This window comes from Labeo rohita, chromosome 11, assembly GCF_022985175.1.
Source record: "Labeo rohita strain BAU-BD-2019 chromosome 11, IGBB_LRoh.1.0, whole genome shotgun sequence".
Classification (NCBI taxonomy): domain Eukaryota; kingdom Metazoa; phylum Chordata; class Actinopteri; order Cypriniformes; family Cyprinidae; genus Labeo; species Labeo rohita.
This window is the reverse complement of record NC_066879.1, coordinates 26597732-26610616: the sequence shown is the minus strand read 5'-3', so window position 1 is coordinate 26610616 and position 12885 is coordinate 26597732. Positions and strand designations below refer to the sequence as shown.

General features: G+C 34.1%; 1 protein-coding gene across 15 annotated transcripts in view; it reads left to right on the top strand.

The window, feature by feature from the left end:
• The window catches only part of nfasca (neurofascin homolog (chicken) a), a 129819-nt gene that overhangs the window by 79832 nt on the left and 37102 nt on the right, over nucleotides 1-12885 (top strand). For 6 of the 15 annotated variants that reach the window (XM_051122226.1, XM_051122228.1, XM_051122234.1 and 3 more), the window contains 16 exons: nucleotides 548-718; nucleotides 1030-1077; nucleotides 4072-4183; nucleotides 7615-7799; nucleotides 7889-8020; nucleotides 8106-8249; nucleotides 8331-8442; nucleotides 9053-9219; nucleotides 9362-9509; nucleotides 11004-11134; nucleotides 11493-11534; nucleotides 11676-11777; nucleotides 11933-12130; nucleotides 12222-12292; nucleotides 12372-12594; nucleotides 12691-12806. In XM_051122226.1, coding sequence (XP_050978183.1) covers nucleotides 548-718; nucleotides 1030-1077; nucleotides 4072-4183; nucleotides 7615-7799; nucleotides 7889-8020; nucleotides 8106-8249; nucleotides 8331-8442; nucleotides 9053-9219; nucleotides 9362-9509; nucleotides 11004-11134; nucleotides 11493-11534; nucleotides 11676-11777; nucleotides 11933-12130; nucleotides 12222-12292; nucleotides 12372-12594; nucleotides 12691-12806 — 2102 coding nt within the window. The remainder of the gene's footprint in view (nucleotides 1-547; nucleotides 719-1029; nucleotides 1078-4071; nucleotides 4184-7614; nucleotides 7800-7888; nucleotides 8021-8105; nucleotides 8250-8330; nucleotides 8443-9052; nucleotides 9220-9361; nucleotides 9510-11003; nucleotides 11135-11492; nucleotides 11535-11675; nucleotides 11778-11932; nucleotides 12131-12221; nucleotides 12293-12371; nucleotides 12595-12690; nucleotides 12807-12885) is intronic. The other 9 variants (XM_051122231.1, XM_051122229.1, XM_051122237.1 and 6 more) reach the window with 3 other exon arrangements.

The following is a 12885-nucleotide window of genomic DNA, read 5'->3' as shown; positions in this document are numbered from 1 at the left end:
CCAAAAGATGCATATTCATTCTTCGCATTTTCTAAAGTTTACATGTAACAGTGTAATTAAATCATTACTATTTATTTACATTAATAATGAAAATTATAATTTAAATAGAGGAACTGAGCATGCACAGATACTCTAAAATACATTTTATTAAAATACATTAGAAAATGTCTCATTTCTAATGTAAAACAGCTCACTTTACCTTTAAGAGACTTAAAGTTCTTACTGCTTTGCATGTGACATAATATCTATTACTAGTCATGTGATCCAGATACTGTTTAGTCTATAAAGCCCAGAGACGTCATTAAATCTAGACTCAATGTTGATTAGTGTAGAACATCTCATCTTCATCCCACACTCCTCCACACTACTCTGTCCTTTGAGTGACACATCTACTGATTCTTGTGATGTTTCGGGCCAGAAGATGATAATTGTGCCTCTGTGATTCCTACACTTATCTTCAGCATCATTTCTTCTGTTGCCTGTCGGCTATTGCACGTCAAATTAAGTTGAACAAACGAGTCTGGATTTTCTTCTTTTTTCTCCACAGCCATTTTGCCCATAATGCAGGACAAGAGGGTGTCTATGGGCTTGAACGGTGACTTGTTCTTCTCCAATGTTCGGGCTAAAGATGCAAACACTGACTACAGCTGCAACGCTCGCTTCGAGTTCACACACACCATTCAACAGAAAAACCCCTACACCCTTAAAGTGCTAACAAGTGAGTTGTCATTTCTGATGATTTGGGATCACTTGATGATATGTTGATGTGCTGCCAAGGTATATGTGAATATTGTGGTCCATCTAGTGGTGAGGAAGTAGTATTGCAGTATGTCTGCAGACATTTATCTGTGATAGTTGTCTTTTTGCACTTTAATTTGGAGACTATCACAGTTTCTTTAAGAGGTTTGATAGACTGTCCATCTTCCACTTTGTTTCAGAACGGTTCCATTCTTTCCAGTTATTAAATGTATTGCATATTTTTTTTTTGTTTTCATTTGTATGTTGATTAAACTGCAACTTTATTCGCAGAGGAACCTTATAATGACACATTTCTCAACTCCACTGATGTGTATGGTGGTGAGTTTCATGCACAGCTAGGCTGTTATCTGTAACACTAACTGAATTAGCGCTGCTGTTTCTAACCACATGCAGCAGAGGAAATGCCGAGATAGTGTGTCTGTTATATAATATACAGAGTGAAAAAAGATGTTCCACATAGTATTATTAGACTGTAGAACTTACCACACAGTGCTTAGGTTACTTACAGTGTTTTTATTACGTGAGTCTATGCAGTTTTGGGGTCAGTAAAATTCTATCATGGTTTGAGGGAACAGTATTCAAATTGCGATTGTAATTGCTTTAATTATCCTAATCACACTGCTTATTATAGAGATATGGAAATGGAAGTAAGGAGATTAGGCAAGAGGCAAGAGGTGCTCATTAATATTTCAGCAACTTTAATCCAATGATAACCATGTGCAAATCTTCACATATGTATCCAAGGATATGGCCTAAGGGTGGAACTGAATATATAATGAATAAGGGTAAAACATGGCAAACATGCCGCATTTTATTTTATTATTTAATTTAATTTAATTTAATTTAATTTAATTTAATTTAATTTAATTTAATTTAATTTAATTTAATTTGATTTAATTTTATTTAATTTAATTTGATTTAATTTTATTTTATTTTATCACCTATTTAGTCCCCTAAATTCTCATTACAGTAGAGAACATTTGTTCATTGTATTATGACCAGAATTTAATTTTTTTTAAAATTATTAACTACCATGTACCATGTATTTTATTATATTTATTTTATTTTTTTTTGCATAAATCCCCTAAATTCTCATTACAGTAGTGAATACTGAAGTAATGATTTTTTAATTTTTTTTTTATTAACTATAATGTACCATTTTATTATATTTTACTTTATTTTATTTTATATCCATGAACATTTATTCATTGTATTATGATCAGAATTTACTGATTTTTTTATTTTTGTTAACTACCATTTTATTTTATTTTATATATTTTTCTTTTATTTTATATCCCCTAAATTCTCATTATTTTTTATTAACTATCATTTACCATTTATTTTATTTTATATCCCCTAAATTCTCATTACAGTAGTGAACATTTGTTCATTGTATAATGACAAGAAATGGATTATTTCTTTTTAATATTTATTAATATTCATTATTAAGATTTGTTAATTAATATTTATTATTATTTTATATTAACTATCATTTACCATTATTTATCATTATCATTATTTTATTTTATTTTTTATTTTATTTTATATTCCCTAAATTCTCATTACAATAGTGAACATTTGTTCATTGTATTATGACCAGATTTTAATGATTTCTTTTTAATATTTATTTACTACCATGTACCATATTTTATTTTATTCATTAATTTTATTTAATTTAATTGTATTATTTTGTTTTATTTAATTTAATTTTATTTTATTTTAAATCCCCTAAATTCTCATTATTTTTTTATTATTTTTAACTATCATTTACCATTTATTTTATTTTATTATTTTATTTTGTTTTATTTTCGTTTAGTTTTTAGTTTTTATTTTATTTTATTTTATTTTATTTTTACATAATTCCCCTAAATTCTCATTACAGTAGTGAACATTTATTCATTGTATTATGACCATTGTATTATTATAATTTTTTTAATTAATTAGTAATTACCATAATGTATAAATACTAAATAATCTAAATATTGCATTTTTGTATTATTTAAATGATATCTTCTTATTATATATTATTCTTTCAGTTTCTTGAATGAGTGTTCCAAATACAAAAACAAACAAAAAATAGAGTGAGTGAGAGAGACTGATTTAGGGGTTAAATATGACCCAGGCATGTTCTTGATGGCTTTTTGAGGTTTGTCCAAATGTCCATATATGACAATAATGTCAATTGTCAGGATCAGGGTTCACTGACAGACACAAGCTTTTTAAAGTTATCTTGTTTCTCGACTCATTCATGTAGCCTCCACCAGGGCTCTGTGGGGTCGCACTGACAGGGAACTGGCACTGCTGTCACCACAGACACACGTGACAGTGGCGTGAAACATGTGTTCCTGGCAGCTTCATAGTCTAATCTCCTAGACGCTGTCCTCCCACTTAATGTCACCAACAAAGGCTGTTGTCACTCCCTCTCCTAGAGCACTGCTCGCAATGCTAATAGCTGAGAGCTAATCTTACTGCTAGATATACATTACAATAGGGACTAATACCGCCATGCTCATCAAGTCTTCCTCAGGGAGAAAATTGTCTGTGTCTTCACATAACCAGGATTTTATGTCTAACCATCTGTCTGTCATCGCAATTATATGATTCTTTTTTCATGCTTATGTTACTTATGCATACACATTTTACAGAAATAACATATAAAAATAACCGTTCAAAAACGTTTTTTTGAAGAACTGATACTTTTTTTGTTCATTAATACATCAAATGGGAGAATAAGGACATTTATTAATTTAAGGTTTCGATTCGGAATAAAGGCTGTTGGTTTGAACTTTATTCATCAACAATCCTGAATAAAAAGGATCCTGATTCCACAAAAATATTAAGCAGCACATCTATTTATAATAATAATAATAGTAATAGTAATAAATATTACAATTACTTCTGAAGGATCATGTGACACTACTGAAATAATGGCTGCTGAAAATGAATCTTGACATTACAGGAGTAAATACAGTTGTTAATATATAAAATAGAAAACTGTTATTTGAAATTTGAATAATACTTATAAACTGATTATATATAACCTTTATATATAAACATTTTGCAAGCTTCAACTTTTAATGCTGGTAATGTGACATTTTATGATGTTAAAACATAGAGATATCACAGATAAAGGATTTATGTAAAAGCTAAAATAAAAACCTAATTCTGACTTTGTCTCTCAGATGTGTGTTGAAAATAACAATATAACAAGTTGAATATAACAATTTTGTGTAGTGTAATTAAGCTCCTAACTCAAACCAGTGTCTTTTTCTGTGCATGTTAACAAGTTCCTTTTCTTTTTTTTTTCCACAGCACGTAATGTACCAGAAGTCCAGCCTACCTTTCTGTCTCCAAGGGGCTTGTCCAGCTTCAAGACAGTGCTCCGAGGGGAACAGCTTCTTCTGGAGTGTATAGCAGCTGGAGTGTGAGTGCTATTTTAGTGTTATTTGTATAATGTAATTAATACTTTTTAACATAGAATTAGCTTGGTTTTTATCATATCAGTTTTCATTTTAGCTCAGTTTTATTGTTTTAGTAATTTTATGTGCTTTTGTGTTTCTAATTAACTTTATTTTTATATTCAGATTTAAACATTTTAATGCTTTACATTTATTTCAGTTACAAAAAACTATTTTTAAAGGGATAGTTCACTCAAAAATAAAAGTTATGTTATTCATTGCTCACCTTCATATCGTTCCAAACCTGTAAGAACTTTGTTCACCTTTGGAGTGCAAATTATAATATCCAAGAGCTTTCTGACCCTGCATAGACAGCAACGCAACTGACACGTTTAAGACCCAGGAAGGTAGTAAGGACCTCATTAAAACAGTCCACGTGACATCAATGGTTCCACCCTAATTTTATGAAGCTATGAGAATACTTTTTTTGCACAAAGAAAATAAATCTGGTGTAAATCTGATGTAGAGCGCCCGTCTCTCATAGTTCATCGTCTGTATATTCTGGTTCGTATAAGTAAGGCTGGCCAAAAAATTGCAAATGATTCTCTCTTTCGAAATTTTCTGACATGTTTACGAAGACTCTGCATGTACACAAGGTGCAGCGCATCCGGGTTCTACATCAGAATGTCGGCTCAGAATACATCATGGTACTGTTGTGAACGCGTGGCGGAGACTGATATGGAGCAAAAAGTATTCTCGTAGGTTCATAAAATTAGGGTTGAACCACTGATGTCACATGGACTATTTTAATGATGTCCTTACTACCTTTCTGGGCCAGTGTGTCAGTTGTGTTGCCGTTTATGCAGGGTCAGAAAGATTTCGGATTTCATTAAAAATATCTTAAGTTGTGTTCTGAAGATGAGCGAAGGTCTTACAGGTTTGGAACAACATGAGGGTGAGTAATTAATGACAGAATTTTAATTTTTGGGTGAACTGTCCCTTTAGTAGCTTTAGTTTTAGTAAAAGTCCCCCTGCAGTCACTTATTTTATTCGCTAAAACTCATCTTTGATATTCAAAATAAATATTTTTTCCATGAAAATAATAATGGTTTGAATGTAACTCTACGCCCTTACCTCATTTAGTACAGGTCATTCTATGGAAATGTCCATTTTTCTGTCCCTAGCCTTTATAGAAATATTACACCCGCAAAACACTTTAGGGTTGCAATTTCTTTTTATTTTAAAATGAAACAGTATGTTATTAGAACAATTACACCTTCTTGAGCTATTAATGTGGCAATATTTGTTTTTAAATAAATGAAATATAGAATTCCAAGCACAACAAAACCGCTCGTCCCCACAGCCATGTACAAAGGGAAAAAAACAGGTTTTTCTACCATTTAAAATACAATACTGTATTCATAACTATCAAATATATGTAAATGGCATTAAAAAAAACTAAATGCTGAATAAATATTATAAAATATATAATAAAAGTAGTCGTCCCCTGGAGTTGTGTCACTGGTTTTACCGTTTATATAAAAATAGTTTATTTTGAAATAAAAATCACACTGATAACATCACTAGACTTCCTTCTTCCTATTTCCTAGAGATCTATGAAAAATACTTGCTTTTCAGTTACCAGAAATGTTCTCATTTATCTCACGATTTCATATGAAGCTTTTAGTCACTGGTGTGACCTACTTTATTGTTAGGGAATTGTAAAAAACTAGAATACAAATGGATTAAACTAATAATTTAGTGAGTATACCATGATTGACAACATGTGGTTTGATACCTTGCAGCAGATATTTTGTAAAATGCATTTTTTCATGAAAATTGTCACTGGTGTTACTGTCACTGGTGTTACCTTCCTTATGGGTAACAACAGTGAAGATCAGTATATCAGGTCTTATGTACAGTATGTCACTGGTGATTCATTGTGTCACTGGTGTTACTGTTTTTTTTTCTGTCACATTAAAAACATAAAACATAATCTCCTTATTTCTTGCATTATATTTATGTATCTCTGACAACATATGCTAAAAAAAAAAGAAATAATATTTCATAAAAACCTTTAATATTGCCAAAGAAGGTAACACCAGTGACAGAAAAATGGTACATATGATGTAAATTTAAATGTTAGAAAAAGAAATACATTTTAAGACATCTTGCCATACCAAAAGTGGACATTTCTATAGAACGACCCATACGCAAAACCATGAATATGCTAACACCTCCACTCAATTTCACCAACTCAGACCTGCTCTTCTCTCACTCAGTTAACTGAAGCAGTAAACGCTACACAATAGCATGTGAAAATATTGGATAAATGATTATCAGAGAGTGAATCTGTGAGTGAAATATTCAAATTCTGAATGAATTATAGCCTAGAAAGCCTGTAAAGAGCACTCCCCTTATAATCACAAAAAAACCTTCAGTATTGATAGTTCATCGCAGTCTCACAAGCATCAATTATAATTAGTGAAGCTCTACACTGCACAATTAATCTTTTACTTCCATCGCGTCTACACTTTCTTTGGTAAAATGAGAGGATTCGCAAGTGAGTTTAACTCAGCACTAAACAAAACACTGGTCAGTGGATTCTGACAAAATTCAACAGATATGTCTGTGACTGGATACATTGGCATTGCTCAATGCTGCAAAAACTTTGTAAATAGAAACCTGTGATAAGTGGAGATAATAATATGAAAAGCCCCACCATGCACATTGACAGGATTGATTAAATGTTTGTGATGGTAGGAAACAAAGCAGTTTCTTTAGTATGTCACAGTTTTCAAGGTTCAAGGTTGCCAAAAGGTCTATATACATCATTTCCAGATAGTAAATGTATGTCTGCAAGATGCCTGTGAAAGATCACTTGATCTGGAAAACATCTGATGTGTACAAACATCTGACAGACATCTGTAAGATGTCAGTTTTAAAGACATCTAATAGACGTCTATTATACATCTGATAGAAAAAACAACCTATAGACATATTGCAGATGAGCAAACACTGTAAAAAATACGTCTTCCAGATGTAAATGCAGACGTCAAATGGACGTCTCTGTGATGTATGTGTGCTATCAGGGTCATTAGTATTAGTTCTTAGATTTCTTAATTATAAGTAAGTGACCCTGATATCACACATACATTTTGGAGATGTCTATTTGATGTCTGCATTTACATCTGCAAGATGTATTTTTTAGGGTATTTGCTCATCTGCAATACGTCTATAGGACGTTTCTAATCAGAAATAGACGTCTATTAAGTGTCTTTAAGATGTTTATGATTTAGAATGTATGTAAAACACATCTTGCAGACATCTGTCAGATGTTTGTACACAGCAGATGATTTCCAGATCAAGTGATCTTTAACCGACATCTGTAGACGTGCAAGATATGCTATCTGGGGATGTTCTGTTCTTTTTGATCTGTTCTTTTTCATTTTTCCAGCCCAACTCCTAGCATTGACTGGTTTAAAAAAGGAGGAGACCTCCCGTCCAAAAAAGCCAAGACTGAGAACTTTGGTAAAACTCTACGCATCCTCAATGTGTCCGATGAGGACTCTGGCGATTACATCTGCATGGCGAGCAACAAGATCGGCAGTATTCGCCATTCCGTTGAAGTCCAGGTCAAAGGTCAGCTGTAGAGAAAAGACAAATGATGCATCTAGTTCATGAAATATATGCTGCTTCTTTTCTCCTAATTTCTTGATTGCTCTGTACAGCGGCTCCCTATTGGCTAGACAAGCCCACCAATCTGGTGCTTGCCCCTGAAGAGAGTGGACGATTAGTGTGTCGTGCTAGAGGGAGCCCTAATCCCACTATCCAATGGCTTGTGAATGGGGAACCAATTGAAAGTGAGTACTGAAAAATCAGCTTCTCTGACTTAATCATAACACAAAGGAGTAATGCACGTTTTTTCTGCTCTTTGTGTAACTTCAGGTTCACTGCCAAACCCAAACCGGAATGTTGTCGGTGACACCATCATGTTCCAAGCGGTTCAGATCGGCAGCAGTGCAGTTTACCAATGCAACGCCTCCAATGAGCATGGTTATCTACTGGCTAATGCTTTTGTCAATGTCCTGGGTAAGAAACGATAAAGTCAGCCCTTCAGAATGTTCAAAAAAGTCAAACGATTGTGATTTGTTAGTGTTGTGTTTTTCCTAGACATGGCACCACGGATGCTAGGTCCAAAGAACCAGCTGATCAAAGTCATTGAAAACAACAGGACCTTCCTCGACTGCCCTTTCTTTGGCTCACCACTTCCTTTACTGCGCTGGTGAGCTTACATCTGCATTTAATTTGATCAAAAATACAATATGGAAAATTATTTGTGTCCAAACTCTATGTGTTGACGTAATTTCAAGTAAAACAGGAAGACAGTCCCGCCCCCTTTTTTAAATAGGCAATAGCGTTTTGTTTATATCACAGCTTGGGCCAGAGCCACATTCAGCAGCATATGACAGCCACAATCTCATCCTTATCGCATTATCTGTATATTATAAAAAAGCATTCTGTGTAGAATTCAAATGTGTCCGATATGTTTTGTGGTCTGTGTATATGAACGTGAAACTCGACTTCATTCGCTCCAACAGAAAGCATTTTTACTACTTGCCACAACAATTTTGATTTCATGGGGACTTTAAAATGTAATGTATTGCTGTGGTGGCAAAGCTATATTTTTAGCAGCCAATCTACAGTGCCATATGATTTTTGAGAAATCATTCTAATATGCTGATTTGCTGTTCAAGAAACATTTTTTATTATTATCAGTTAAAAACAGATTTGCTACTTTATATTCTTGTGGAAACTGATATTTTTCGTTGTGTTCACTGTCACATTTGATTAAGTTAATGCATCTTTACTGAAATCTTTACATGTGTGTTCAGGTTTAAGAATGGCCTAGGCAGTGGTCTGGATGGTGGTCATTACAAGCTGTACAACAATGGTACTTTGGAGATTAAACAAGCACGGCCCGAAGACCAAGGCACCTACACTTGTGTAGCCAGTAATATTCTGGGCAAGATGGAGAATCAGGTGCGCCTGGAGGTTAAAGGTGAGACCAAAAACACAAATCACTCATAAATCTGTCTTGATTTATTTGTATATTCACAAGATAACTTTTGAAAAAAAAACCACATTGTGTTATTGTTCATGAATGCATTATTTTTCTCTGTGTGTGTTGTGCTTCATTTCAGAGGGCACAAGAATAGTGCGGGCACCTGAACATGTCACAGAATCCAGAGGAAGCACGGTTCGCTTTGATTGTCGAGTTAAACATGATCCATCCCTTCCAGCTACGGTCACATGGCTAAAAGATGACAAGCCTCTAAGCTTTGGCTGGATGTAATGTTACATAACAATACATACACAATATAATCAGAATTAGATAGCGCACTGTATTTTACTGTTATATACCATATTTACTTCTTCTGAATTCATACTTTTTAAAAGAAGCGTCTTATGCTCAACAGTACTTTGTTTATTTGATTAAAAAATAATATTTTGTAACATTTCTATATTGTAAAAGAACTTTTTTCACTTTTAATACATTTTCAAATGTAATTTATTTCTTTGATGGCCAGGCTGAATTTTCAGCAGCCATTACTCCAGTCTTCAGTGTCACATGATCCTTTAGAAATTATTTTAACATGCTAAATTTGGTGCTTAGGAAACATTATCATCAACATGAAAGCAGTTCTGATGCCTAATATTTTGTGGTACAGTTGAGGTCAAAAGCTTACATTCCCCTTTTCAGAATCTGCAAAATGTTAATTATTTTACCAAAATAAGAGGGATCATACAAAATGCGTGTTATTGCTTATTTAGCACTGACCTAAATAAGACATTTCACATAAAAGATGTTTACATATAGTTCACAAGAAAAAATAATAGTAGAATTTATAAAAATGACCCTGTTCAAAAGTTTACATCTCCTTGATTCTTAATACTGTGTTGTTACCTGAATGATCCACAGCTGTGTTTTGTTGTTTAGTGATAGTTGTTCATGAGTCCCTTGTTTGTCCTAAACAGTTAAACTGCCTGATGTTTTTTAGAAAAATCCTTCAGGTCCCACAAATTCTTTGGTTTTCCAGAATTTTTCTCTATTTGAACTCTTTCCAACAATGACTGTATGATTTTGAGATCCATCTTTTCACACCGAGGACAACTGAGGGACTCATATGCAACTATTACAGAAGGTTCAAAAACTCACTGATGCTTCAGAAGGAAAAACCATGCATTTTGAGCAGGAGGGTGAAAATTTTTTGAAATGTAAGATCAGGGTAAATTAAACTTATTTTGTCTTCTGGGAAACATGTAACTTCTGTAGCCTCTGAAGGGCAGTACTAAATGAATAAATATGATATTAAGGCAAAATAAGAAAAATGTACACATTTTGTTCAAAAGTTTTCACCCTCCGGCTCTTAATGCATTGTTTTTCGTTCTGGAGCATCAGTGAGCATTTGAACCTTCTGTAATAGTTGCCTATGAGTCCCTCAGTTGTCCTCAGTGTGAAAAGATAAATTCAGCTATTATTTAAAAAAAAAATTTAAAAATAACATGCATTTTGTATGATCCCTCTTATTTTGTTAAAATAATTAACATTTTGCAGATTCTAAAAGGGCGGTGTAAACTTTTGACCTCAACTGTACATGTGATGAATAGAAGGTTCAAAAGAACTGAATTTATTTGTAATTTTTTTTTTGTAACAGTCTAACACTTTTGTTTAATTTAATGCATCCTTGCTACAAAAAAATAATTTCTTTTAAACAAACAAACAAAAGCTTTTGAACAGTAGTGTATGTCTTGTACTTGACATCTAATTCCTGTGTGTTTTAGAAGCCGATTCAAAAAGGATGATGAATCTATGACTATTCACAATGTCAATCCAGAAGATGGAGGAACCTACACATGCATTGCCAAAACTGAGATAGATGAGGACTCTGCCTCAGCTCGCCTTACAGTTACAGGTACGCCCACATTCACATACACTGTAAAATAGATAGATTTTCTCTGTATGTACCTTTCTCATGTTGCTAATGACTAGTAATTTATTTCATAATAGATACTAAGTGGATATGGACATGTGGGACAGTCACATGTCACATATCCAGAGGATAACAAACTGCCCTAAACGCTATTTTTGTACTTTTATGATCTGTCACACTTAATATTAACACCACAGCACTTCCCTTTTTTTAATAGTTTGCCTGAATATTACTACTGTTACGTTTCTTTTTTTTAGCTACAGTGTTTGTCTCTTATTATATTTATCTACTAATAGCCACACTAACACTTGACCTCTGACCTTTGACCTTTACCTCATAGAGGATGACATCTCGTCTGCCTCAAATCGTAGTGCCTCTGCAGGTAATCTAGGACAGTTATTTCTAATGTCCAATTAAAGCTTCTAACAGTCAATCTCTGTTTTTAATTCTTACTCTGAACTTCTGAAAATAATTAGCGCTTGTATAAGTTAACATGGTTAATAAGTATATTGTTCTCTTTCAGGTCGACCCGACCCACCTCAGGATCTTGAGCTCTCAGACCCTTCAGCACGTAGCGTTAGACTCACCTGGGTGCCTGGGAATGAAAACAACAGTCCTGTTACGCGTAAGTTTAAAGAATGGCCTCTTTTAATGATGCTGAGTTTTACCTGAATCAAAAGATCATTTTATCTTTAATATCTCCTTTTTATTGACCAGAAATAATTACCTTATGTAACAGTTATTGTAATTTTCCCATGCTGTCTCCTTGTGTTACTGCAGATTTCCTTGTCCAGTTTGAAGAGGACAGGTGGGAGCCAGGGAGGTGGCAGAACCAGTCTCTATTTGATGGCAACCTAAACTCGGTTAACCTGCAACTGTCACCTTTCGTCAACTACCAGTTCAGAGTGATTGCAATCAATGCTGTCGGCCAGAGTCAACCCAGCCTCTTCTCTGCACGCTATCAGACCAGCGGAGCCCGTAAGAGATCAGCTGTATCCATAAGCTTTGACAGAAATGTGTTAGAGTATGTTTAAACAATCATTTAGTAACACATAATGTTTTGTTTTAGCTCCTGATGTTCTGCCGAGTGGTCTTAAAGGCTGGGGAAGCAAGAAGAACAACATGGAGATCACGTGGCAGGTACAATAAACCAGGTTTAGCAAAATACTTCAAAAAAGCAGACAGATGCAACAGTTGGTGAGCTAATCTATCTGTACAGGCACTTCAAAACACAGAAAGAAACGGGCCAAACCTGCGATACGTGGTATCATGGAGAAGGAAAGACTCTGAGGACGAGTGGAGTAACATAACCACAACCAGAACAAAGCACGTTGTTCATAATACAGACACCTATGTCCCATATGAGATCAAAATACAGGCCGTCAATGACTTTGGACGCAGCCCTGAGTCAAACATAGTCATTGGTTATTCTGGGGAAGACAGTGAGTGCTAAGATTTTATATTTGATGACACTTTCATAGTCTTTAACATCTTTTCTGGTTTGTTTTGTACTTATGCTATTGTACTTCTCCCATCAGAACCATCCGCTGCACCAACAGAGCTCAGGGTGTCGAAAATCAACAGCACCAAAGTAAATGTTCACTGGGTGCCTGTGGACCCCAGCACTGTGAACGGAGAGTTTAAAGAGTACAAGGTGAGTGACCAAACATCTGCCTGACACAAAAGCATTAACTAGTCACGCATCTTTACATGCATGGAAAAAAACTATTCTA